General features: G+C 53.9%; 1 protein-coding gene across 2 annotated transcripts in view; it reads right to left on the minus strand.

The window, feature by feature from the left end:
• C19H6orf132 (chromosome 19 C6orf132 homolog) overlaps window positions 1–24,578 on the minus strand; it is a 35,468-nt gene extending 10,890 nt beyond the window's left edge. For both annotated transcript variants that reach the window (XM_070584620.1, XM_070584621.1), the window contains exons 1-2: window positions 24,437–24,578; window positions 13,436–13,542 (exon numbers count right to left, since the gene is read on the minus strand). In XM_070584620.1, coding sequence (XP_070440721.1) covers window positions 13,436–13,542; window positions 24,437–24,578 — 249 coding nt within the window. The remainder of the gene's footprint in view (window positions 1–13,435; window positions 13,543–24,436) is intronic.
• Window positions 24,579–24,616: the final 38 nt, after the last annotated feature.

The following is a 24,616-nucleotide window of genomic DNA, read 5'->3' on the forward strand; positions in this document are numbered from 1 at the left end:
TGCATCAGCCGATCAAGACATAACTTTGTTTTATCTGTGTTTCTGTTTAAAGACACCTTATTTAATATATATGTTTTTGACTCTAACATTGAGCTCATGGCCAACAGCGCTGTAACTCAGGCCTGAACGAAGCTTATCTGACACTTGTGTTTTCTCTGTAAGGCACGTCACAGCCTTCTTTTGCTTAAGAGCACTAGACAGCATGTCAGCACTATGCTTGGGGCTGTTTTAAACAGCAAAATCATCAACAAAACGCAAAGAAATACAAAAAACATGGCACCAAGTAGAAAAGGACACGTTTACAGTGTGAGACCCGAAAAAAGAAAGATTGTGGTCTTGTTCAACCCCAGCTGGGCTCGGGTACATCAGGTGACTACAATTGTTCACTGCTCTAAGCATGTCCAAAGCGTCTCAAGTATTTAAAGTTTTTTTTTTTTTTTTTGGTGAGGAAGATTGGCCCTGAGCTAACAACTGTTGCCAATCTTCCTCTTTTTTTTTCTCCCCAAAGCCCCAGTACATAGTTGCATATCTTAGCTGTAAGTCCTTCTAGTTCTTCTATGTGGGATGCTGCCACAGCATGGCTTGATGAGCAGTGTGTAGGTCTGCCCCCAGGATGCAAACCAGCAAACCCTGGGCTGCCGAAGTGGAGCACACGAACTTAACCACTCGGCCACGGGCCAGCCCCTCAAGTATTGATCTTGGGGTTACAAATCAATGTTAGCAAGTAGGCATATTTGTAAATACAGAATCTGCAAATAATGAGAATCGACGGTATATGAAGTCTATCTCAACTAAAAAAGAAAACAGAACAAACAAATTTTAAAAACCTAGAACAAACACACACAAAATCTGCAGTGACTCCCCATAGATGTCCACAAGTTAAAAGCTGAGCCCCTCGGCCTGGCCTCCTGTTCACTTAGTTTTCATTAGGTATTTACAGAAAAATAAATAAATAAAAAGTGGTGAACTGGGATATTTACAGCCTGCACGTGCCCTCTGATCGCTAAGGTTAGCAGCCCATAATGAGTTGACACAGCTGTCGGTTTGTACATACTCTTTTGCATTCTTTTTTTTTTTCCAAACACACATTTCCATATGTCAACAAAATCCACACACCTGTCCTTTTGAAAGAGCCGTAGAGGATTTTACAGTGACTTTCAAGGTCCTCAACAACCTGGCGTCACACTTGCCAGCCAACTTTCATTTTCCACCCACCGTTACATCCATCCTGCATTCTGGCTTGACTGACTCCCTCCCCACCATCCTTTCAGCCCACACATAGAGTTCACGTTCATCCCTGACGCTGGAGGTTGGTCTTCCCACCCTCCATCTCTAATAATGTGCTCTCAGCACACGCTTTCAGTCACACTGCTCTACAAAGAGGATGAGGTTCCCATTTGCCAGATGAGAACACTGAGGCTCAGAAACGTTGGGTAAGTTGTCTAAAGTCACACAGCCAGGATTACCAGACCAGGTCTGTGAACTCCCACCCCTTAGCAGTTTTCTTCTCCAAAATCTCTCATCCTTCAAGGATCAGCTGAGCCCCTCTCAGGGGAGAGTAGGGAGGAAGGAGCTAAGAGCATCTGGCTTTGGAGCCAGACTGCCTGGATTTGAATTCCAGCTCTGCCACCTATGATTTGAATGATTGTGCCAGTTAAGCTCTCTGTGTCTCAGTTTCCCTGTCTGTCAAATGGTGATAAAAACAGACTCTACTTATTCTAGGGAAGTTGTGAGCATTACATGATGCAATACACCAAAAGCACTTTGACAGCTCCTGGCATACAGTAAAAGCCCTATAAATGTTTGCCGTTGTTGCTACCAGGGAGCTCTCCCTTGTCCGTGCCAGCCCACACTGACCTGAGGCTGATCAGAGCACTCACACCCAAGCCCCACAGAGGTGGCCCCTTGTTCGCTCTCCAGATGGTCCCCTAGTTCCTCCAATGAGATCTGGTTGCTCCCTAGAGCCTAGGGACCATGTATTATGTGAATCCCCCGATGCTGGACACATGGTAAGCCAAGCTGTTACTCCTGATGGGCAGACCGTGCTAACCGTCTGGGCTTAATGGCTTAATACATAAGAACCAGGGACTCAAGGTAGATGTTTCAGAAATATCCCTAAGACCTGGGTTACCAAGGGCATCTCAGAATTACTCTTTGGTCGTTTGGGGGCAACAAAAAACTCATCTTCTTGTTCTCACAGAATTCTGCAGCTGGAATGGCCTTGAGCCCTCATCCAGTCTTTTTCCTGCCTCTCCTTGATTCACGCAGCCAACACACCCCTGTTCTTCACATCTCTCAAATCCAGTGATTCTGAATCAGGGGCAGGACCAGCCCACGTGAGGAGTGTCTCCCAACACTGAGGTGTAGAATGCACACCCACCCACCACTGATTGTCTAGAAACCTCCATCAAGTGCACTCCGATTTTGACGAGACAGAGGCCAGGCCTTCAAAAGCCAGGGCTGAGATCTCTGATTTCTCTTTTGAACATAACTGGAAAGTAGAAAGACATGGGGACTTAGCATCAAAAGTGTTAGCATCATCGGGGCCGGCCTCGTGGCCGAGTGTTTAAGTTCGCGCGCTCCACTTTGCCAGCCCAGGGTTTCGCTGGTTTGGATCCTAGGTGCAGACATGGCACCATTCATCAGACCATGCTGAGGCGGCGTCCCACATGCCACAACCAGAGGCACTCACAACTAGAACATATACAACTATGTACTGGGGGCTTTGGGGAGAAGAAGAAGGGGAGAAAAAATGAAGATTGGCAACAGTTGTCAGCTCAGGTGCCAATCTTTAAAAAAACAGTCTTAGCATCAAAATTCACACTCTGAATTTTGCTAGTGGATGAGCAGTGGCGATGTGGTATGGGGCTGGTGATGTTAAACTATCAATTAGGCACCAGCCCCACGCTAAGAGCTCTACCCACGTTATCTCAAATCCCTTAACAGAGCCAGGGCGCAAACCCAGGCCTCCTGACTCACCTTTTACAAATCGCTGAGACCTGTTTTCTTCACTTATAAAACGGTCATAATAGTTCCTACTTTGCAGGGCCATTATGAGGATCAAATGCGAGAATATTCCTAACCCAGGAAAACGGCACTAGTTGAAGGATTATGTGTTCCAATTCTCTCCTGACAAAGGTGAAAAAATTGTGACCGATCAAAGCTAAGCTGCCTGGAGTCCTAGAAGCACCCGCTCTGTCACCCTCAGTGCTGAAGTCGAATGACGTGTGGAAGAGGAAGACGGACAGACTTTACGGGCCAGAGGTGGTACTGCCCGCCCACCCTTTGATCTTAAAGAACTCAGAAAGCGTTAGACTCCCAAGACCCCAGGGTGGAGGTCTGTCCCTGGGAGCCCCTGCAAGAGCAGCCCAGCAGACGTCAGGCTTTGCAGGTCCCCCCTCCACACACACACAAGGGGGTCCCAGGACGCGCCCACCACATCACTGCTGTGCTTGAGGTGCTGTGGCACTCCACTGTCCGCCACGTCTGGGGCGAGTCCCAAAGTCCAGCCTCATCCCTTCAGGAGCTCCCAGTACTGAACCCAACAGAGCCCCGGATCTCCAAGCCGCAGTGGGCTTCCCACTCCCACCCACACAGGCTCGGGGCTCACCCAGCTGTGCCCTACGTTCGTGTGTGTGCAGAGAAGGCAAATACAAACTCATTTTGTATTTTTCATCTTAGTCCTAAAAAGACAGACACAGAAGCTGAGCTCCCCTCACTCTCCATGGAGACCCCAGCAGCTGGCATCGAGTGCACTGCTTGGCTGGTGACATCTTTCAGTGTGCAAACGCACACAGAGGGCAGCGTCCAGCGCCACGGGTGCTGAAGTCCTAGCCTGCCTCCCTTAGCCTCAGAGAACTGAGGAAAAGCCCCGGTAAGGGGAGGGCCTGGAGGAGACACCGAAATGCAATGCAAGATCCTGGACTGGATCCTGGGGTCAGGGGGAGAGATGTGCCATGAAGGACATTAATGGGACAAGGGGCAATAATTGAATATAAATGGTGCATTAGATAATAGTGTTGTTTCAATCCCAAATTCCTGAGTTTGATGACTGTGCAGAGAGTGGCTCTGTCCTTAGGTAATGCACACCGAGGTATTTAGGAGAAAAGGGACTCGACGTCTCCACTTACTCTTCAGTGGTTCAGGAAGAAACAATATGTCTGTATACTAGAGGGGGAGGGAGTAAATAAAGCGAATGTGGCAAAATGCGGTGACTCTGGGTGAAGGCTCTAGAGAGTTCTTTGTACTGTTCCTGCAACTTTTCTCACATTAGAATTGGTTAAAGGAAAGCTTCTTAATGCCACTGAATCGTACATTTTAAAATGGTTAAAATGGTAAATTTTACGTTATATGTGTGTTACAATTTTAAAAAGTTAAACAACACAAACAAGAGACAGGAACATCAAAAGAGAAAGTGTTTTGGGAGACTTGGAGCTTATCCACCCACAGGACACCAGCACCTCCCATCTCCTCCTCCCCCACCCCGATACTCCCGAGCTTAGCAATCACAACAGCTGCTACTTTTCCAGCACTTACTCTGTACCAGGTACTCTTTCTGCGCTTTCCGTCTCTTAACTCATTTATTTTCACAACAACCTGATGAGATAGGTGCTATTATTGCTACATTTTTTAGCATTTTATAGATGAGGAAACTGAAGCACAGAGAGGTTAAGTGACTTGCCCAAGGACCCACAGCTAGTTCTATATTACTGTCTTTCCAGACACCCGGTCATCACCCACACACCCAGCTTGTCACTCAGTTCTGCCAGGCACCTCCTGAGACCCTCCCTTCCTGCCACTCCTAGTTCAGCCCTTCTTCAGTCCTCACTGTCTCTTGCACAGACCGACAGACTACTGCCTCATCTCCAGATACTTCCCTGGCCTCTGCCTCACGCCGCTCTTCAAATTTGACAACAGGGTGTCCTTCCTAAAATGCATCTCAGAGCAGGTCACTCCCCTGCCCAGAGTCCTTCCATGGGTCCAGAGGATGAAACCCAAACACCTCCACGGGGCATGCCAGACCTTTCGTCAGCTGTCCCCTCTGCAGCTCCGGCCGTTTCTCCCCACCCATTCCACAGACCCTGGGCTCCAAGAGTGGTTCTGTCCCCCTACCCCCGCTCCGTGTACCTGGGGACCTGACCCCCTCAGGAGCAAGCGGGCTCCTTGCAGCAGGGGTCCTCAGCGGGGCACAGAGACCACCCCTCGGAGAGAGTCTTTGGGGGTTTGAGGGGGAGCGGTGGGCAGCTTGAAAGAGCCCCTAGATGATCGGCCACACCTCCCTCTGCCCCGTCGAGAACACTGCAGCTCTTTGGATTCATGCCCGCATCTTCTCAGGCCTCCACTGCCTTGCTCTTGCTCTTACTCTGCCTCCGATGATCTTCTTTGCCCAGCAACCTCCTAGTTATCCTTTAAACCCCAGATTAAATGCCCTTCGTCCATGAAGCCCTCCTTGGCAACCCAGCCAGAGTTACTTTTTCTTCCCTGTGTGTTCCCTACCCTGTGTGCGTTATTATTACACAGGTGAATACCATGTACTACGCACCATTCTGAGTACTTCACATGCAGCAACCCAGTTAGTCCTCATAGTAACTCTTAGAGGCAGGTGCTTTTTATTTTACGGAAGAGGAAACAGGCACAGAGAGGCTAAGTCCATTGCCCATGGTCACACAGCTAGTCAGTGGCAGAGGCGATGTTGGAACCACAGAGCCTGCCCTCTTTGCCTCTCCAGTTTTCACCCTCACTCTTCCTCCAGCACAAATCAAGCCTATCGGGGATGACTGTAGTCTCTGTTGCCCCAGCCCAGCCTACCTGTGGGTCGGGTGCCGGCTGATTCTTTGTCCATGCCTGGCCCAGACTGGGCAATTCAACAAACGTTTGCTGAGTGAATAAGCTCCTGGACAAGTGAATGAGAGGTAGAAAGAATACAGGACAGAGAGGCGGAAAACCCATGCTCCAGTGCCAGCCCCACCACCAAGGGACTTGGAGCAAAGTCACTTCTCTCTCTTGGCCTCCCTGTCTTCTGTAAACACTAAGTGTCCTTCAACCACGGTGTTCTGTGAGTCCAGGCCCATAAGGTGTCCCATCTGTGACTCAGCTCACCTATGCCGTGTGGGCGGTGGCCTGGACACTCGGAGCCACCCCCTGATGACAGGCTGGGACAGACGTCAGCCATTGTCTCCAGATAGCTCTCTGCCCCCTGAGAGGGGAAGGGGCTGGTGGGCAAAGCGGGAGGATAGTCGGAGGGAGGAGTCCATGCAGCTGCTTTTCCAGGAGCCACAGAGTGAGGCCAAGTGGGCAGGGCTGGGCGTGGGGTCACTGCTGACCTTGGACATGGACTCCGCCTGCTGCAGTCAGCTGGGGAGCTGGCTTTGCCCTACCCTTTACACTGCCCCACCCTCGGCATGCTCGCTCTGCGAAAATGACAGATCCTGGGGCCTGGGGGTGCTGCCAGCAGGGATTGGAGTGCATCTCAAACATACTCAGGGGAGAGGGTTGTGTGGCCCTTTGAGGGTGGCATCGCCACATCCCTCCCACATGAAGAGAGGGGGGTCCAGCCTGTGGGCAATGAAACCAACAGAGAACATGCAAATGAGCATCAACGTGCAAATGAGCATCAATGTGCAAATGAGCACTGAGTGCCTCTGCTGGGTCAGCCCGCTGGTGCCTCCCTCTGGTGCCTCCCTCCTCGGGCCAGCGGGCAGCCAGCCATGGCCATGGCCACTCCCACTCCCAGCGCTGCTGCCACCCAGCAGCCCTTGCTCACTGCCTGGGGCAGAGTCCAGCCCGGGCCCTGTCAGGTGGGGCACTCCACATGAAATTGGGCCTCAGTCCTTCCTGGTCCCCACACCTGGACAACACCCAGAAGCTAAGCTCATTGGTCACCTCCCTCACCTCACAGAGGGGTGCAAGCCAGCTTCCCAGTTCAGTCAAGCAGCCCTTTAAAAATCATCACAGCCCAGTGTATTGAAAAGTTACCCAGCAATGATCAGTGTGGGTAAGGATGAGGGCGGGGAGCACCATTCCAGGAATATTTATATTTCTCTCCTTCCTTATACTTATCTCTGTTTCTCAGTTCATAACAATGAACTTCTGTTTCCTTCATAATTAAAAAAACACTCAATACAATAGTAATTAAAAAAAAATTCGTGAGATCAAGTGAAAAGAATATGAGCTTCGGAGTCAGGCAGACCAGATTTGCAATCTTAATTTAACTCTATCATTTCCAAGCAATCAAAGACAGTCTCTGACACACAGTCAGTGCTCCATAAGCAACCCCCTCCCTCGCTTCTGAGGCTCAGTTTTCTCATCTGTAAAATGGGCATGATCCCACCTCCCCTGGGTTTGTTGTGACGCGAGAGGCAGCCGCACGCCTAAGAGATCCTGCTGAGTTAGTGCTCAAGAAAGGGCATTTCTCCTGGGCTCTCCTCCCTCAGCTCCCACAGCTCAGCAGTGGCCCTGGGTCCTTGGATGCTCCACTCCGGGCACAGCCCTCAGGGTGTATCTGTCTGGTTGGATCTGAAGAGGGAGGTGCCTCCTCATAGCCAGGGTCAGGTCACTGTGTATTCCCTCCTGCCCTTTTGACTACAAACCTTTCAGAGTTGAAGAGAAGGAGGAAGGAAGGGAAGGAAGGAGGACGGGAGGAAAGCCCTTGCTATGGAAGGATGAGGTTGCCCCCCTGGACAGTTTTAGGGTCAGAGCCTGGCTCAAGCCCCCTGCTGTGCCATCAAGGGCTTGGGGGAGGGCTCAGCCCACTGATGGCTCCAGCACTGCCCCCTTGGCCTCCTCACACCTGGGACACACACATCCTCATGCCTGGGGTTCCTCAAAACCCAGCCAAACCCCAAGGGTGGGTCACCAGGGGCTGGGCCAACAGGCAACAAATGGTTGACCTTGGATACGGGCCAGCTCTGAGTCTCAGCTACGCATTGTGAAACGCAAACCTCCTCGCCAGATTCTTCCTGGAGCCTGGCTGGGCACCTCAGGGTGGGGTGTGGAGCTGCAGGGAGTAAGGGAGATGACCTTGAGTCAGAGTTAGAACTGGGCATGGTTGGGGGCAGCACTGTAGGCTGGGGGAGCAGAGGACGGGACCCCAGAGGGAGAAGCACAAGGACACCCCGCCAGGCACCCAATGTCCCCAGCTGGGTGAAGCCCAGCCAGTTGTCTTCCCGGCTTTGAGGGGCAGTGTGAGGGTACGGGGTGTATTCCCAGAGAGAGGGTCCTCTGAAGTGGGGAGCCAGGGAGCATTTGGAAAAAAGCTTGATTACTTTCCCCTCCCCAGCCTCCACCATCTGCCACAGCTCATCCGCCCTCCTGGGAGCCAGAGAAGGTTCTAACAATGAGGCCATCTTCCTCTGGCCCTGCCGACCATCCCAGAACCACTCTTAGACCTTGGCTACCCGGGTACCGTACTGGACTTTGTGCTATGCAGGGCCCTGCTCTGGTTCCCTACGGGGCAGAGTCCATCGGGTCAAGGGGACACGCCCTCGGAGCCCACGCCATCCCGTTCTTGACCCTGCTCCAGGCATCCAGGTCCCTAGAATCCCCCGCTTAAATGGCAGTGAGCCCACGGCTAGGGCATTTTCCCTGGTCAGACCTCCTGGGGGCAGCCCGGGCTGGGGGCGCACATCCCTGAGCTCATGGGGCAGCTGTTTATGGGTAAGGATGAGGGTGTGCGTGGAGCTTTGGAGGTGCGGGCTGAGGCCCTCACTGTGAGGGGAGCCGGGTGGGTGGAGGAGGGGGTGGGCTACGGTGGGGGTGGGGAGCTCAGGCCTCCGACACCCACCCCCACACGAACACAAGGAGTTCCCTTCCAGCTAACGTCAGCCACATGAATCACTCAAAAGCCAGTGATGACTGTCCTGCCCAGCTCACCCTAAGGAGCTTAAACCCCAACCCCAACCCCAACCCCAACCGAGCCGGGGCCTGGAGGTCAGAGATGAGCTCATATTGAGGGGGGCGGGGCAGCGGCAGCGTGGAAAGGAGAAATCCAGCTGACTCGGGCTGCTTCTTTGAGCTTCCCAGCAGCAGAGGAATAGAGGGCGGGGTCCAGAGCATAGGGCTTCCTGCCCCGGGCCCAGCCTGACACCTCCCCAGGCACAGCCAGGCCTGCCTGACTCAGAGGGTGGGGTGACCCAGGCAGTTCTCATGCCCGGGGCATCCCTGGGGACCTGTCCAGCCAGTTTCCCCATATTTGCCACATTGACATTTAATTTTTAATTCCTCACATGCATCACCCTGGGGACGGTTTGATTCAGACCAGGGAGGGCAAGTGGGAGCCCCAAGAGAAGCACAACCTTCCCACTACCAGCTGTCCTATCCACTCTGCTCTCGAAAGCTGGGGACAGGCTCTGGCTTAAGCTCTGGGCCGGGCTTCCCCTGGGAGGCAGAAGTAAGTGGGGAGAACAGGCCCTTCCCCTACTCGGCCCAGCCCGGCCCAGGTGGTGGAGACGGGACTGGACTGGGAGGAGGAGACCAGGCGCGGCCTCTGCCTCTGCTGAGCTGGGTGACCCGGGCAGGACCCTCCCATCCTGGGCCTCAGGTTTCTCCTGCTGATGGGCGCCGAGGTCCCCCCAGCTCTGAAGGGTGGTGATTCTGACCCAGTTTCTCAGGGCCCTCAGGGCAGGAAGTGGGGCGGCCCTGGTGGCTGCAATGTCACCCTGTTCAGAGGGGAAGCAGAGCTCAGGGAGTGATCCACGCCTCGTGAGTGGCCCGGCTTCGGGGGGACCTCCAGAGAGCTGACCCCACCTCTGCCCCTCCCTCAGGGAGCTACTTTAACACAGAAAGTCACAGCTGGGGAGACCCTGGAGGACCATCCCGTGTAAGCCCCACTGATGGGTGAGGAGCCAGAGGCCCGGCAGAGGAAGGGCCTGGCCCTCAGCCTCCCTGCTGCCCAGTGGCAGAGCCGGGACTGGTGCCAGTTACCCGAGGATCAATCTGGGTCCCATCCCAGTCACTGAGGGATCCCAAGGTCCTTTTCATAATTGGCCTATGGCTCCTGGCTGCCTGAGGAAGTATGTCTTAGTCCTCTGCACTTTCACCTTAAACAGGGCAAGGAAGCTCCCTGGAGGGGGTGGAAGCAACTGCACTACCCTCCCCCGCCTCATCTTGCCCTCCCCTCCTGCACCCGTCCCTTTGCAGGCTCATGGAGGGTGCTGACAGTGGGGGTGCGCTCAGAAGATGGCCCAGGCCCAGACAGAGCTCGAGGAAGAGCACGGGTCTGTCACCTGGCTTCTTGGGGACAGCTGCCTTGAGCCTCCCCTGCCCCAGGGTGGCCTGGACCAAGAGGTGGCCTCTGAGTGTGGGAAAAGAGGATAGGGAGGGGTGAGGCCCAGCTGGCTAGGACAGTGTCAGGCAGGGCTTGGGCACCGGCCCAGCTCCCCGCCCACCCTGACTCGGCGGGACTAGGGGGCGGTGTGCGCATGTGTGTCTGCGTGTGAACCCACACCCACACGGAGCTCTGCCCTCCTGCTTCTCATCCTCCCGGCCTCCTGCCCTGGAAGAGAGCAAAGGACCCCTCAGAGCCTAAGGAGAGGAGTGGGACTCCCCTCACCCCAGGAGCAGGGGATGCAAGATGCTCTGTATCTTGTGACCTGTTCAGGAGCACAGAGACATCTCTGAGATACAGGCCTTCAGGCCAAGGGAACCTAATCTAAAGGACATTGCAGGTGGGCTTCTGGGGGCCTGAGAGCCCTCTGCTGAAACTGCAAGCAAAATTGTGTGTATGTGGCCCATAGCCTCATCATGGTCTCAGAGGGGTCGATGACCCAAAAGAGGCAAGAGACCGTGGTGCCCAGCAAGCCCTGGCTGCTCAACAGGGTTTCAGAGAGGTAGACAAGGGAGACGCAGGTAGTTCTCCAGGCTGGGACTAGGAGGGAGGAAAAAAGCTTCTAGGTAGTGGGTGGAGGGGAGAGTAGGATGGCCTGAACAGAACTTGGACCCTGGAGCCTGGCTACCAGTGTTCAAATTCCAACTCTGCCACTTATGAGCTGTGTGACCTTAAGCAAATTACTGCCCCATTCTGTGCTTCAATTTCTCCATCTGTAAAATGGGGATTAAGGACAGCACCTTCCCGGTAGGGCGGCTCTGTTGACTCTGTTAACATACACTGGGTGCTTGGAATGCTGCCTGACACAAAGTAAGTGCTCTATATGTGTCAGCGACGATCATGTGGCCATGCCACTGGACAGGACCTCGCGAGCTGTTCCATCTGCCTTTCTCTGCTCAGCTGGCACCAAAGGCATGGAGTGAGCTTCCCCTTTCTGGATGAGGCCCCTTCCAGTTGGTTCATGGTGTGTTCATTTTCTCACCCTCACTAGCGAGGGGGCGTGAGTTTGTTGGGGAGAAGCCCCCATCCCCTGGGACTGGCTCTGAGGCTTGCCCAGAAGGACTGCTCCCAAAAAGCAGTCTAGGAACTCCAGGCCTCACCAGCCAGCAGAGCCCACTCCGGCGGCCCCCCAGTCATCTGCCAGCCTGCCTGGGGTCTGCATAGTCCTCAAGTCATGCCCTGGCTGGCGCAGACAAGATCCAAACCAGAGGACCCAAACCAGAAGGGAGGAGGGCAGAAAGGCTGGGAGAGCCCTGATTACCAAAGGGGCCCAAAGTGTGTGTGTGGGGTGGGGGGATACAAGATGCTGTCCAACCAGAACAGACTCAGCTGTGCAGCACGAGCCGTTTAGATGCTGGTTCAGATCTGAGGGACAAGCCAGGACAGCAAGAGCCACTCAAGGGGCAACAGCCATGTATTTCAATATTTTAACAACCAGAACAGGTACGGGTGTGTCAGCCCTGGGCCCACAGCACTGCAATTCTTCGTATGGGTGTTGGGGGTAGGTGAAAGGAGAGAATCTAATTCATCCCCAGCAATAGAAAATGTCTAAGTTATTTCATCTGCATTTATGGGTGCAGCGAGCCCTGTTACAGCTCTATGTATCTCTGGAGACAAGGTTAGGGGCTGACTCATTTGCTTTATACCTTTTTGTTGTTGGTGTTGTACTTTCTATATTTGTCTATAACATTCATGAATTGCTTTTATAAGCAGAAAACAAATATTTAAAGTTGTATTCCCAGAGGGCTGTGGGCTCAGCCCTCCACATACAGGCCTTGGGAGGCAGCAAGGAGAATGTAAGACTCAGTCTCTCCCATCTAGAATCTCGGGGTCTGGTTGGTGAGGTTGGACAAACCAGAAAAAACTGGTGATGAGGAGAGGGAGGCGGTCGTGCCAGGCAGCGCTGGGCAGAACGCGCGGGTGCCCAGCACCCAGGCCCCTGAGAACTCAGACAGGATTCGGTGCCTGGCCAGTCTAGGCATTACAGAGACTCCTCCTCATGTATGAGGAGGCCATGACCCCAGCGACAGTATTGTCCCAACCAGGACCCAGGTCTGACAGACAGGAGTGAACCTAGAATTTATGAGGCTCGCTGCTTAGCCTCCAGATCTGGGCTTTGTCCCTGAACACAAGTGGCTATTGGACGCTCAAAATGTCACTAGTCAGAAGTGGGAATGTATATGCTCTAAGTGCGGCACACCAGATTTTGGAGACTTAGTGTGAAAAAAAGAATGTAAAACATCGCATTAGTATTTTTTATATTGATTAAATGTTGAAAGGATACTCTTTTGACTAATTTTACCTATTTCTTTTTACTTTTAATGTAGCTATTAGGAAATTTAAAATGACACATGAAGCTCACATGATATTTCTATTGGACGGCGCTGGTCTAGACTATCCCAGAAAACCTGGGAACTCTCATCACATAAATAGAACCGGTCACAGAGGGATTGTTTTTTGAGTCTCTCTTTTGTCAAAGAACAAAAGCCCGATCACCAGAAGGGAGTTTCCTGGAGTTCCAGACACACAAACAAATCTGCCCCAAATGCCCTTCTCCCAAGGATCACTGTTATGTGTCCTCTGGGACAGTTCAAGTGTCACCTCTTCCAGGAAGCCCTCCTTGACCACCCACTGTGGTCAGATTGGCTGCCCCTGCTCTGGCCTAGGTTCTAACAGTCCGCTTACTCACTCATTCCCTGCACTGGGCACGGAGCTCCTGGAGAGCAGCCATGCTGGCTCAGTCATCTCTGAATCCCAGCATCCAGTGCAGGCCTGGCATGGAGCAGGCAGCCACCAACAACTGTAGAACGTGAATCCTGCTTAGCCGGAGGTACCCACTGCTGCACTGTCTCTACACCCAAGTTCCCCATAACCTCTCCTTGGGTTCCAACCTGGAAGAGTTGACACCTCTAATCCCAGGCTTCCTGCCATGAGCCTCAGCCATGCCTCCTCCCAGGAGCCACCCCGGGTTGGCATCAGGAGGGAAAGGAATGGACAGAGCATGAGGCGGATGTCCACTTGGGCCAGGGCAGGTGGGACTGCCTTGTCTGTGGCAGCCAAGGTGGCCCAGCCAGACCAGACCCTTAGACCTCAGAGCAGACCCGTACTCACCAGTGGAAGGAAGGTCAGGAGGGGCCGGACTCTCGGCCTAGCTTTCAGCGTGGCTGTTCCTGATTCGCTCACCGAGTCAAACCGGTTGTCTGCATAATAGATCCCATCTAGAGGAGACAAGTGAAGGGAGAGCATGAGCTGGAGATCAAAGGCCTGGGGGCCTGCTGATTTCAGTCTGCCCTGCAGTGCCCAGGAAGGAAAGCCCAGGCCTGCGGTTGGCCGCTGTTTGACTCAGCTCAGCACCTCTTACATAACAAGATCCTACAGATGGGGCATGTGCTAATGGGCCCACTGAGGCAGCACCGGGAGAGACTGCAGGGGGCGGTTTCTTGGGGTCTCCCCCAGTGTTCTTGGAGCTTTCAGCTCCCAGCAGCCATCTCCCTCCTGATTCACCCCCGACAGGTTTTGAGCCTTCATTCCTACAACAAGTTGTCCTTCCTTTGGGGGCCCTGAGAGCTCGGCCAAGGCCCTGGCTAAAGCTTATCTCTGAGAGAAGGAGGAAAACAAGCTGGCTTTTCTCCCAAGTGTTTGAATTTCTAATCTGGAACAAGCAGAGCAGATGAGGTCACCTGCTGCCCCCAGGGGCCCAGATGCCATTTTCTGGACTCCTCTAACTAGAAATTTCCTTACCCCCAAACCATCAATGGTTGTGTGCATGGCTCTGATGTGCCCTTGAAGGCAGAGCAGAAAGAACTGGACAGTAGGGTCCATGTGACATAATACAAATCCCATCTCTGCCATTGACTGGCCTTGTCGCTTAGCCTCTCTGGGCCTCAGTTTTCCCATCTGTACAATGGGAGTGATGACAGCACCAACCCTGTAGGACTGTTGTGAGGAGTAAGTGTGGCCCCCCATATAGTAAGTGCTCAACAAACATGGTCCCTTCCCCTGCAGGAAGATGATATGAAGGACCTCCCTCTTCTTGGGTTACTGGGCCTGCTCCAGGCTGTCTCTGCAGGCGTGGGGAGGGCGTGAGGGGCAATTCTCACTTTCTCAGCCAATCTCCCGCATGACCCTTAACCCACCTTGACAGGAACTCAAAGAGGGTTTTCATCCATTTAATAAGGCATGAGGGACTTTCTCCTCCTCTATAGCTGGAGGAAGAGAAGAAAGCTCAAAATTTCCGTTAACCAGGGGCCGGTGGTGGTGCAGCAGTTAAGTTCACGGGCTCTGCCTCAGGGCCGGGGTTCCCCAGTTCAGATCCCGGGGTGTGGACCTACACACCACTTATCGAGCCATGCTGTGGTGGTGTCCCACATATAAAGTAGAGGAAGATGGGCACAGATGTTAGCTCAGGGCTAATCTTCCTCAAAAAAAAAAAAAATCAGTTAATCAGAATCCTCCTAATTAAAACATTGAACAGATTGTGATTACTTTTCCGGTTGCACATGACTTTAGGAGAAAATTGCAAGAAAGCCAAATGATGTATTCAAAAGAGACTGGGCTTGTCAAGGAGGTCCTGGGATCAGAATACCTTCATCCTATATTCCTGCACCTACAGCCTGAGAATCTGGGCTCGGAACGTGACAGGTGGCTCTGGGGAGCACCCCAGGACCTGGACGCAGAAGCCTCTATGTGCTGTTCTGCCAGGCAGAGGTCGGCTGGTACATTCAAGATTGTCCACCTCTCAAAAGGGGCCAAACGGCGAGTTCTCCGCGCGCTCCACCCGTCCCCGGGGACTCCAGTTCCCAGGGCTGCTCTGCCATGTGTAATCGGTGCAGTCACGATTTCCCAGTTCAGTCGGCCAGGCTCCACTGCGCCTGCGCCTGCGGCTGCGGCTGGAGCCCGAGATGCCAGGGGGCGGGGCAGGAAAGGGAGGGGTATAAGAGTGCAGATTTGGCCCAATCAGAAACAAGAAAGTAGAGATTCCCTGGACACACCCAGGGGCTGCCACTAATGCCCACCTGGTTCTGGCTTCCAAGAATCTACGTGTTTGACGCCAGGATCTCCTGGGACGTTCCCTAGATAGTTCTGTTTGGACACCAGGGTCCTAGATCTGATGTGATATGGCTGCGGGCCCTGGACAGGACTGCGTGTGGCGTGGGCATTAACACTGGGAGGGCGAGAGAGGCGGCACCTGGGCAGACCCTCTCTCTATTTCATGTAATCTCTGCACCAGCGTTGGGGTCTAGGGCGCCTTCTTTCTACAGCTGAGTTATGATATTAATCGCTACTATTTGGGGATTCCTAGGAGCTTCAGAAGCGAGCAACCTGGCAAAGCGGTGACTATAATAGTAGGAATAATATAATAATAGGTAAAATTTACTGAGCAATTTCAATGGACCAGGCACTGTTCTAGGCATCTTATACATTATTGATTCATTTAATTCTCAAAACAGCCCCATCCAGTTGGTACAATGATTATCCCCATCTTACAGATGAGAAAACTGAGGCACAGAGAAGTCAGATAACTTGCTCAAAGCCTCAAAGTAAATGGTGAAGCCAGGTTCTCTTCTCCGGGGCTGGTCTCAACCATTACATGCACTGCTCCCAATGCAGGGAATCCTGATCCTGCTATTTACAGGACAAGGATGGGAGGATGGGGGTTCGAGGGGCAGGGGAGCTGTTTGAGGGTCAGGGAGGCTTGGTTCTAGCCAAGGAGCAGTGCTGGGGAGGGGTGGAGGTGAAGCAGCTTGCCCCAGGCCATGCATAGGTCAGGACAGAGCCAGATCTGAGCCGGGCCAGCTGACCCTCACGCGGGCACTCTAAATACCTCACAGATTCCTTGACTCAGCCCTGACTCAGAGGCACTGTTTGCTGTCTCATTGGTTTGTGATTGTGTTCAGCAGGGAAGCCCTTTCTAAGAATGCAGTCGTTCTCCGGAAAACCCATGGAAGGAAAGCGGCTGTGGTCGAGGCCGGGGTGGAAGGGCCAGGTGGCTCCCTCCCAAGCAGGGCACCTCTTAGAAATCCAACTTGATTTCCCAGTTCTAAGCGGTGTGGCTGGGAGTCACGGAAGGAAACGTGACGGAAGCAGAGTCAGAGTGCTGTGATGTGACACAGACCCCGCCGGCCAGCGCTGGCTTTGAACACGGCAGGGGGTCATGAGCCAAGGAGTGCAGGCGGCCTCTAGACGCTAGAAAAGGCAAGAGAACAGATTCACCCCTAGACCCTCCAGGAAGGAACAAAGTCTTGCTGACACTTTAATTTTAGCCCCGTAAAGACCAGGATCAGACTTCTGATCTACAGAACTGTAAGATAATAAACGTAGGTTGTTTTAAGCAAAAAAAAAAAAAGAAAAGAAAAGAAAAAGACGAAAGAAAAAGAGGTGAGGCTAGAGGTGTGGCAGACTTTACCTGGGCCCTTCATACCTGGGCTCAGTTCCCGACCGGTCAAGCCATGCCAGCAGGTGAGGCAAGTGTGGCCACCACCATAAGCCAGGTCCTCCAGGGGCTCAAGGTCAGGGCCGGGGCTTTCTGAGCCTCAAGGTGAAGGCCCAAAACTAAACAGAAAGACAACAGAGTCCAACCTGGGGGATTTTCCTATGGAAGTAAATGACCTCTGCTTGGATCGCAGCGTCAGGGATGCTAGCTAGCATGGGCCTTCCTGAGAGGCAGCCCCCTCCTCAGCGGAGGAGATAAAGGAGGGCCAGACCGCCTCTTGAGGGAGGAAGGAGAGTGAGGAGGTGAAGGGGGTGATGGAGGGGAGGCTGGGCAGTTTGCCCTCTGAGGACACAATGACACTGCTCAGTCAGAAAGAGGGGACCTATCCTAGCATCGTGTCCACCCTGAAACTTGGAAACTCCCTCTGTGTCTGCCTTTTCACTTGATCCCTTTCCCACTGGAAGAATCCTTGGGAGTCTGGGGGGTTTTGAGCTTGTCATGGACCACAGAGGCAGCTGAGGAACGTCCCCGTGGGACTAGGAAGGCAGGGAAGTGCCAAGAGCCACCGTGGACTCAGAAGCTCCCAGAGAGAGAGAAGGCGGCACCTCTAGGAAACCCCTGGAGCAACTGCAGCAGCCAGGAAGCCTTGGGAGACGGAGAACGGGCTCTGAGCAGAGCCTGAGGCCCAGGTGGACCACAGCCCTGTCAAGATAAAAACTCAAGCCTCTGTGTCTGGCAAATTCATCTAAAAATGCTGCAGTGAAAAAATAGAAGAGCCAGGTCTGCCTCCATTCACCCAAACCCAATTGTTAAAACCACCCCAATTTTCCCCCAAATGAAACCCTCTTTCTGACAGGATTGTGCACAGGATTCCTTTCCTTTCGGTTGTATTTCTCCCTCATATATTGACAGGAAATGAAACCAGCTTGCTTTCATTTACGCTTCCTCAACGATTTGAGTTCATGTAAAAACCAGCGAATATTCAAAAACCCGGTTCGAAAATGATTCTCGGTGCCACAACCGTTTCAGCAGGAAGGCTTCCCCTCAGAGTTCAACCGGGGACAGCAGCTCCCCCTCCACGCCTCCCTCAGCAGAGCCTGACCCTGCCACTGGCGCAGGGCCATTTACACCGTGGCTGAGGCTGCCTGGGCTGCAAGGAGGCCACCACCAAGCCTCGGCGGCCCCAGGCCAGAGACACCCAGGCAGGCCGCAGCTCCTTGGCTGGGAGGGGAGGCAAGATGGTGTGGGGGTCGAGGCTGGCTGAACTTGGGTTCCAGTCCCTGCTCCACCATTTACTAATGGGGGGGCTTGGGTATGTTACTCCACATCTCTGAGGCTTTTTCCACATCTTTGTAAATGTGAACAATGGTCCCTGCCAGCTTGGTTGGTGTGAGGCTGAATGAGAGAAACTGTATAACAGGTTAGCACAGCACCTAGTAGGTAGTTTGTGCTCAGTAACGGGGAGGGCTTCTTATCATCAGCAGCAGCAGCAGCAGCAGCATCACCATTGCGCTCTCTCTGTCCCATCTCCCCTGGCTTCACCAAGGGCTTGGGCTCCGAGCTTGAATCAGGTCGTGTCACTGGCAAATTATGGGTGAACCCCTGTACCCATGGGTGAGAGCCACTGGGAGGCAGGTGGCCCTTTGCTCCCTTGTCAGGGAGAACTCTGAGTCTGGACACCTGGGGCTGCCCTCTTTGCAGATGGGAAGACTGAGGCCCAAAGTGGGTGGGGCTGGCCCAAAGTCTCAGAGCAGTGGTGGTGCCAGGGCCCAAACAGGGCCCCCAACTTCTAGTGCTGGGCTCCAGGCACAAGTAATGCCGGGCCTTACCCCGGGCACGGGGCCCACTGCCTCTCCCCAGACAGGCCAGCCTGGTTCTCGCTGTCTGGGGCGGGGTGTGTGTGTGTGTTTTAAGTCGATGGGGGAGGGGATGGCTTACTGGGGAAGCTGGGGGCTGGGCACAAGCTGCTGCCTCACTCCCAGCCCCCAAGGGGAGGAGCCTCTCAGGGGGGCATCTGCATTTCTCTTCTCAGAGTTAGGGGAGAAAGTCTGGTAAAATGCTCTTCCTACCCCAGCTCCAAAGCTGCCCCTGGCTCTGCACGCAAGCTGAGCTCAGAAAGATTCTGGGACAGTCACTTAGCTCTTTCCCCAAATCCCAGACAGGTCCCGACTAGAGAGATTAATAATAAAGATTTAACTGTCTAACGTCTGTTACGCACGTATCATGAGCTGGGCGCTGTTCTGCGTGCTCCTGACATTCGCCCTTACAAACCTGTGCGGGAGGCACTCTTATTCTTCCTGCTTTGCAGATGAGGAAACTGAGGCTCAGAGAGGTCAAGGCCCCTGCCCGTGGTCCCACAGTCGCTCAGTATAAGGGGCCAGGATTCAAGCTTGGGAAACCCGACTCTAGAATGCAGGTCCCTCTGGTCACAGCCATGCAGCAGGGAAATGATGCTGGGAACCAGCATCTCTCCCCTCCGTCTCCCGTTTTTCCAGAACGAGACTCGCGAGGCTGAGGCCTAGAGGAAGGCAGACGGACCTGAGACTCAGATTGGGGGTCAGACCCCAGCTCCTCCGTGTGTACCTGAGGACTCTAGCACCTTCTCGGGCTGCTCCCCACCTGTCAAATGGGGATAGGTACTCCTATTTTGTAGGAATCCCCCCAAAGTCAGGGGAGGAAAAGAAGCTAGCAGGGGTGAGTGGAGGGCTGGGGTGATGGTATGGGGCCCCAAATTGCTGGGAGCCCCCAAATGACCCCAGGAGCACTGGCCACGGGCCTAATCTGATTCCAGGGGCTTTAGCTGGGGGCGTGTGTTGCCTTGACCCGAGTAACCCAGAACCCCAAAAGAGACCTTTAGCCCACTAATGTGGGGCATCCAATCCTTGGCCACGAGGGGAGACCCAGCCTTTCAGGGAAGTAGCAGGCGGCGGGGTGGGGGTGGAGGGGTGCCCATGTGAATGTAACCCACAAATGGCCTTAATGAGGCCCTTCCTGATAATTACCAGGTCCACATGGCAGGAACCTGAGAAGGCCAGTCTGTCCCAGCAAACCCCGGCAGGCTTGACCGGAGCACCAGGGGAAGGCCTTTGTCCAAGGGCAGAGGGGACACTGAGGTTGGGCTGGAAGGCAGCTGGGAGCCACAGAGCAGAAGGGGGGACTGGGAGCGGGGAGCCTTAGGGGTGGGGAGCAGAAGGGGAAGAGCAAGCAAACAGGGCCCCCTGCCTCCCAGCCAGGACCTGCTACTCAAGTGTGGTCTGCAGACCCGGGGAAGGAGGCGCAGCGCCTCCCTCCATCACAAACCTACTCCATCCGAATCAGATCTTAACCGGGTCACAGGCGACTGGATGGGGGCCCTTTAATGTTGGAGCTGCCCTGAGCTGAAAGGACTCTGAGTCACTTAACCTGCCCGAGCCTGAGTCTGTTTCCTCAACTGAGAAAACACATGTGGTTTTGAGCCTGGTGCCTGGTTCAATAAATGACAACTGATAATAATAACAATGATGATGATGATATTATTATTGTCATTAATTTATTGGCTGGAAGAAAAGGGGCAGTCTGCAGCTGGTCTGCAGAGGTCAAGGGAGGGCCTGGCTTTCTGAGTTGAACTACGGGGGCAAGAGGAGCTTATATAATGGGGCAGCAGCCAGGGTGTGGATGTGTGTGTACTGAACTGCAAAGCACGGCACACCTCCAGGGGCCGGGAGTAAACAAAAGTCTCCTTCACACCCCTGCAAAGCACAGGCCAGCTTGGGTAGGCTGGTGCCAGCTTGGCTGGAAATATGTGTTCCGCTCCTGGGGTTCATGGCTTCCTACCTGTTAGCCTGGCCTGAGACACGAGATCGGGGGCCCCAGAAGCAGGGACACCAGAACCAACAGCCACCCTAGGGAGCATTGGGGTTCTCTTGATAAGGAACTGGCCACAGTCCCCACACATTTATTTAGAACCTGCAGGAAGTCCTAAAGGAGAAGAGAATGGCCTGGCTCCATCTGGGGAAGGAAAGCCCAGGATTCTCAAATCTTCCTCGATTCCTTCCTTCCCCTGGGAGCAGGTGAAAAATATGGACCCTGGGCCCTGGCCCCAAGATTCTGACTTCCTGTGCCTGAAGTGGGACCCCAGGAATCTGCATTTTAAATCAGCGTCCTGGGGGTTGTGACAAAGGTGATTTACATTTGGAGGAACAAGGCAAGAAAGAGAGTCCCCCAGCAAGCAGCGTGTACCATTGCTGCGGTGGAGTGGGTGTCTGTAGATAAAGAAGCAGGCTCAACGAATCCAAAAGGCAAGGGAGGAGTCCAGAGCGACTGGCAGCCTCGTCTCGGCAGCCCGCCCTTTATCGCTGGATTTGCAAAGATCCACATCTCTGCTTTCTCATGCATTTAAAAAAACAATCGTGGAGCCTTTTAAGACCCTTGTGTGGGCTGGGGGAAGGCAGGAGGCTTAACGAAGATTGCGATTGCACTAAGGCAAGTCCTCCTAATAGTCACTGGAATAAATGCTGGGGAAATTCTTCAAAGAAAAATCTACCCGGCACCACCGTCACATGGCTGTTTGCATTTTACTCATTGCGCCCAGCCTATTCTTGTGCAAACAGTTTTACATGGCTGGAGCCACCGAGCAAGGTTACTCCTTAATTCCCTTACACATCCCTACATTGACTTTTCTCCCCCTCCTTCCTTCCGGCTGTTCTCCAAGGGCTGGATACCACCAGCATCTCAGAGAATGTCACAGACTCAAGGACCATATGGAACTCTCATCGCAACCCCTTTGAGACCTCAAGATAGCCTCTTCACGTCTCAGTGTCCTGTAGTCTACAACAATGTTAGGAAGAAGAACCGAAGGAGGCAAGGGCAGGAAGTGCTCAGACTTGGGAATGACCTGATAATAATAAATCATGCAGGTGTTGACACAGGCAAATTTTTTCTGTAAAGGGCCAACTAGTAAATATTTTTGGCTTTGTGGACCATCCAGTCTCTGCTGCATTTAAAAAAACAACCGTGGAGCCTTTTAAGACCCTTGTGTGGGCTGGGGGAAGGCAGGAGGCTTAACGAAGATTGCGATTGCTACTCAGCTCTGCCACTGCAGTGTGAAAGCAGCCATAAACGACATGTAAATGATGGGTGTACCTGGCTGTGTTCTAATAAAACTTTATTGACAAAAACAGGCCATGGGCCAGATATGAGCCAGAGCCATAATTTGCCAATCCTTGCTTTCAGGCTTTTCTTTTTAGTGCTCTTCAAAGCACTGCCATATACAGAGGTCAAGCAGTCATTTTGTAGGTAGTCTGGACACCATACTCATTTAACAGAAGAAAAAATTGAGGCCCAGAGAGTGGCTGGTCCCCACATTATTGACAGAGGCAGGATCCAAGGCAAGTATGGCATCTCCATCATATCACAAAATCCCCAACTCTCGTCTCTCCTGTCCCCAACTCCACACACATGTCCTGTTCAGCAGAGAGGAGGACCTCTGCCACACCCTAGGGAACACCCCGGAAGCAGTGGGGAGCCAACCTGCTGAGTGCATATCGTTTTCCACCCCTCCATGCACAGGGTGCAACCAGGCTGAGTCACCTGGAGGCCCAGCCCCGCCCTGGGGAATGGGAGGAGCTGTCCCCTGGGCTCTAGCCCTGTCCAGGTTGGCGAAGGCAGCAGCTGGCTAGACATGACAGGGCACCATGCCTCCACTTCTTTCACCAGAGAGACCTGTCCCCACCAGCAGCCTGCTCAGTGCAGGCAAAAATGCAGAGACAGAGACGTGTCTAAGGCATTTCTGAGATGTCCCATTGGAGAAGGAATGTGTGTGTATGGGGGTGGGGGTGGGGGTGGGGAGGAGGTGTTCTCAGGTGGATGCTCCTGAAGTCAAATTCACTCTTGAATTCCTTCCACAGTCAGTTCAGCAAGCTGGCTAAGAGTGTGGTCTTGGGTGCCTGACTGCTTGGGTGCAAATACTAGCTCCACCTCATGAGGGAAATTTTGCAGTAATGGAAATGTGGCGATGGTTGCACAACTCTATAAGTCTACCAAAAATCACTGAATTGTAAACTTAAGAAAATGCTGGCTTGGCCATTTAAAGCTGTGTGATCTCATCTGTTACTTAACCTCCCTGTGCCTCTGTCATCTGTCAAACAGGAATAATAGTCCCTGCACCGCAGGCTAGGTGAGGATTCAAAGAGTTAGCAACACAAGGACTTTAGAATGGTACCTTGCACCTAAGAAGGGGTCAATAAACGTTTGCTACACAGGCCAGGAGAGGCATTCAGGCCTCACAGTTGTACTTGGCAGCACACGTGTATTTGCAAGTTCCTAACCCATGCCTCCAGACTGCCCTGCCCCTCCCGGCCTCTGCTCCTGCTGTTGGTTCTGCAAAATGCTGGATGCCCTTTCCTCTCAGCTCAAATGCCAGCTCCAGCCAGAGGTCATCTCTCTCCTCTGCTCCTTACGAACTTAATCGTTTACAGCAAATGCTCGGAACTGGCTAAATGGCATCCAGTTAGCTCTGCTCACTCGCCCGCCTGAGCTCCCTGGGCAGGGGGGAGGCGACATCTTGTGTGCCCTGCTCCTGTCCAGGTGCCTGTGTCCCAACTATGACAACCTGGGTGCTGAACTGAATCTGACAGTGGGGGTTGAGGCTATAACATCCTTTGTGGGTCCGGCACAGTGGCCATAAAGGTCAGTGAAGGTAATGGGGTCACAAGGAAGGCAGGTAAGCTAGAGCAAGGATGAGGGACCCTCCTTGGGCCCAGAGCCTTGGATCATACACAAGAAGTGAATTCCTGTTCCCACCCCCTGGTTTTCCCTAAGTGACAGAGGGTATAACTTGCAGCAGAAAGATGCCACGATGAGGTGACCTATGGCCAGAGCCCCAGGACCAGGCGAGCATGGTGTTCCAGGTGCCTGCAGAGATCCAGCATCCTGCACCAGGGGCCAGCAGCAGCTGGCAGTAAGGAGGGGCTTCCTTGGCCTCCACCGTCCCATCTCCTGCTCCTCTGTCTGAGCCAGTAGAAAGCCCAGGCCCCAGGTTGACTTGGCAAGAGCCTGAGACCCTAATACGTGACTTGGCGGCTTGCACAGGCTGGTATCCTGCTTGCCGTGGCTCCTGTTGATTTTTCCTGGGCCTCCCCTGTGCAGAGCCGAGTGTGTGAGCACCCAGAGAGCAACCCCCTCTCTCCGGGTCAGGAGAGGCCCCATGGGGAACTGGAGAGAACAGAGGAAGCAGAAAGGGTGGGGGTTGAAGGCGCCACCCCCTAGCCCTCAGCTGGAGGAACTCAACAGTACTGCCGGGGAAGAGGGGGCCACTGCAAACCCCAGCAAGTCTTTCTGGCAACAATAACGCAAACATAACTTCCGCCGAGTTGGGAAAAGAAACACCTCGGAAGAGGGACCAGGATCCGACGCGGTGGTGGCAAAGGCCTCGGACCGCGCTGTGGGAACGGTCTCCTCCTTCCGCGCCCCTCTGTCCCCCCACGGCCCTTTCCCAGAGACACCCCGCTGCGGCGCCGCCTCCCCTGCCACCAGCTCCCTCCCGGCCAGTTCGCAGGCTCCAACGTGTTCCTTCCTCTCCCGCCCTGCCAGCCGCGCGGAACGCCCGGAGACCCGGCGGCGAGGCAGCGCCCCCAGCGCCTCCCGGGGTGGGCGCGCCCCGCCCCCCGCCCAGCGCCCTCCCCGCTCCCGGGCGCACTTACCCAAGCGCCTGGTCCTCTCCTCCGGGGCCTCTTGGGTGAAGATCCAGGGGGGATTGGTGGCGTAGAGGGAGGTGGCGGGGGCGTTGTGCTTCTTGCCGAAGAGTTTGCTGAAGGTGCCCTGCACTGTCTGGTTCTTCTTCATGCTGCCGCCGGCCGCGCGGGCCCCGGGAGGACCTCCCC

This window comes from Equus przewalskii, chromosome 19 (genome assembly GCF_037783145.1).
Source record: "Equus przewalskii isolate Varuska chromosome 19, EquPr2, whole genome shotgun sequence".
Lineage (NCBI taxonomy): Eukaryota > Metazoa > Chordata > Mammalia > Perissodactyla > Equidae > Equus > Equus przewalskii.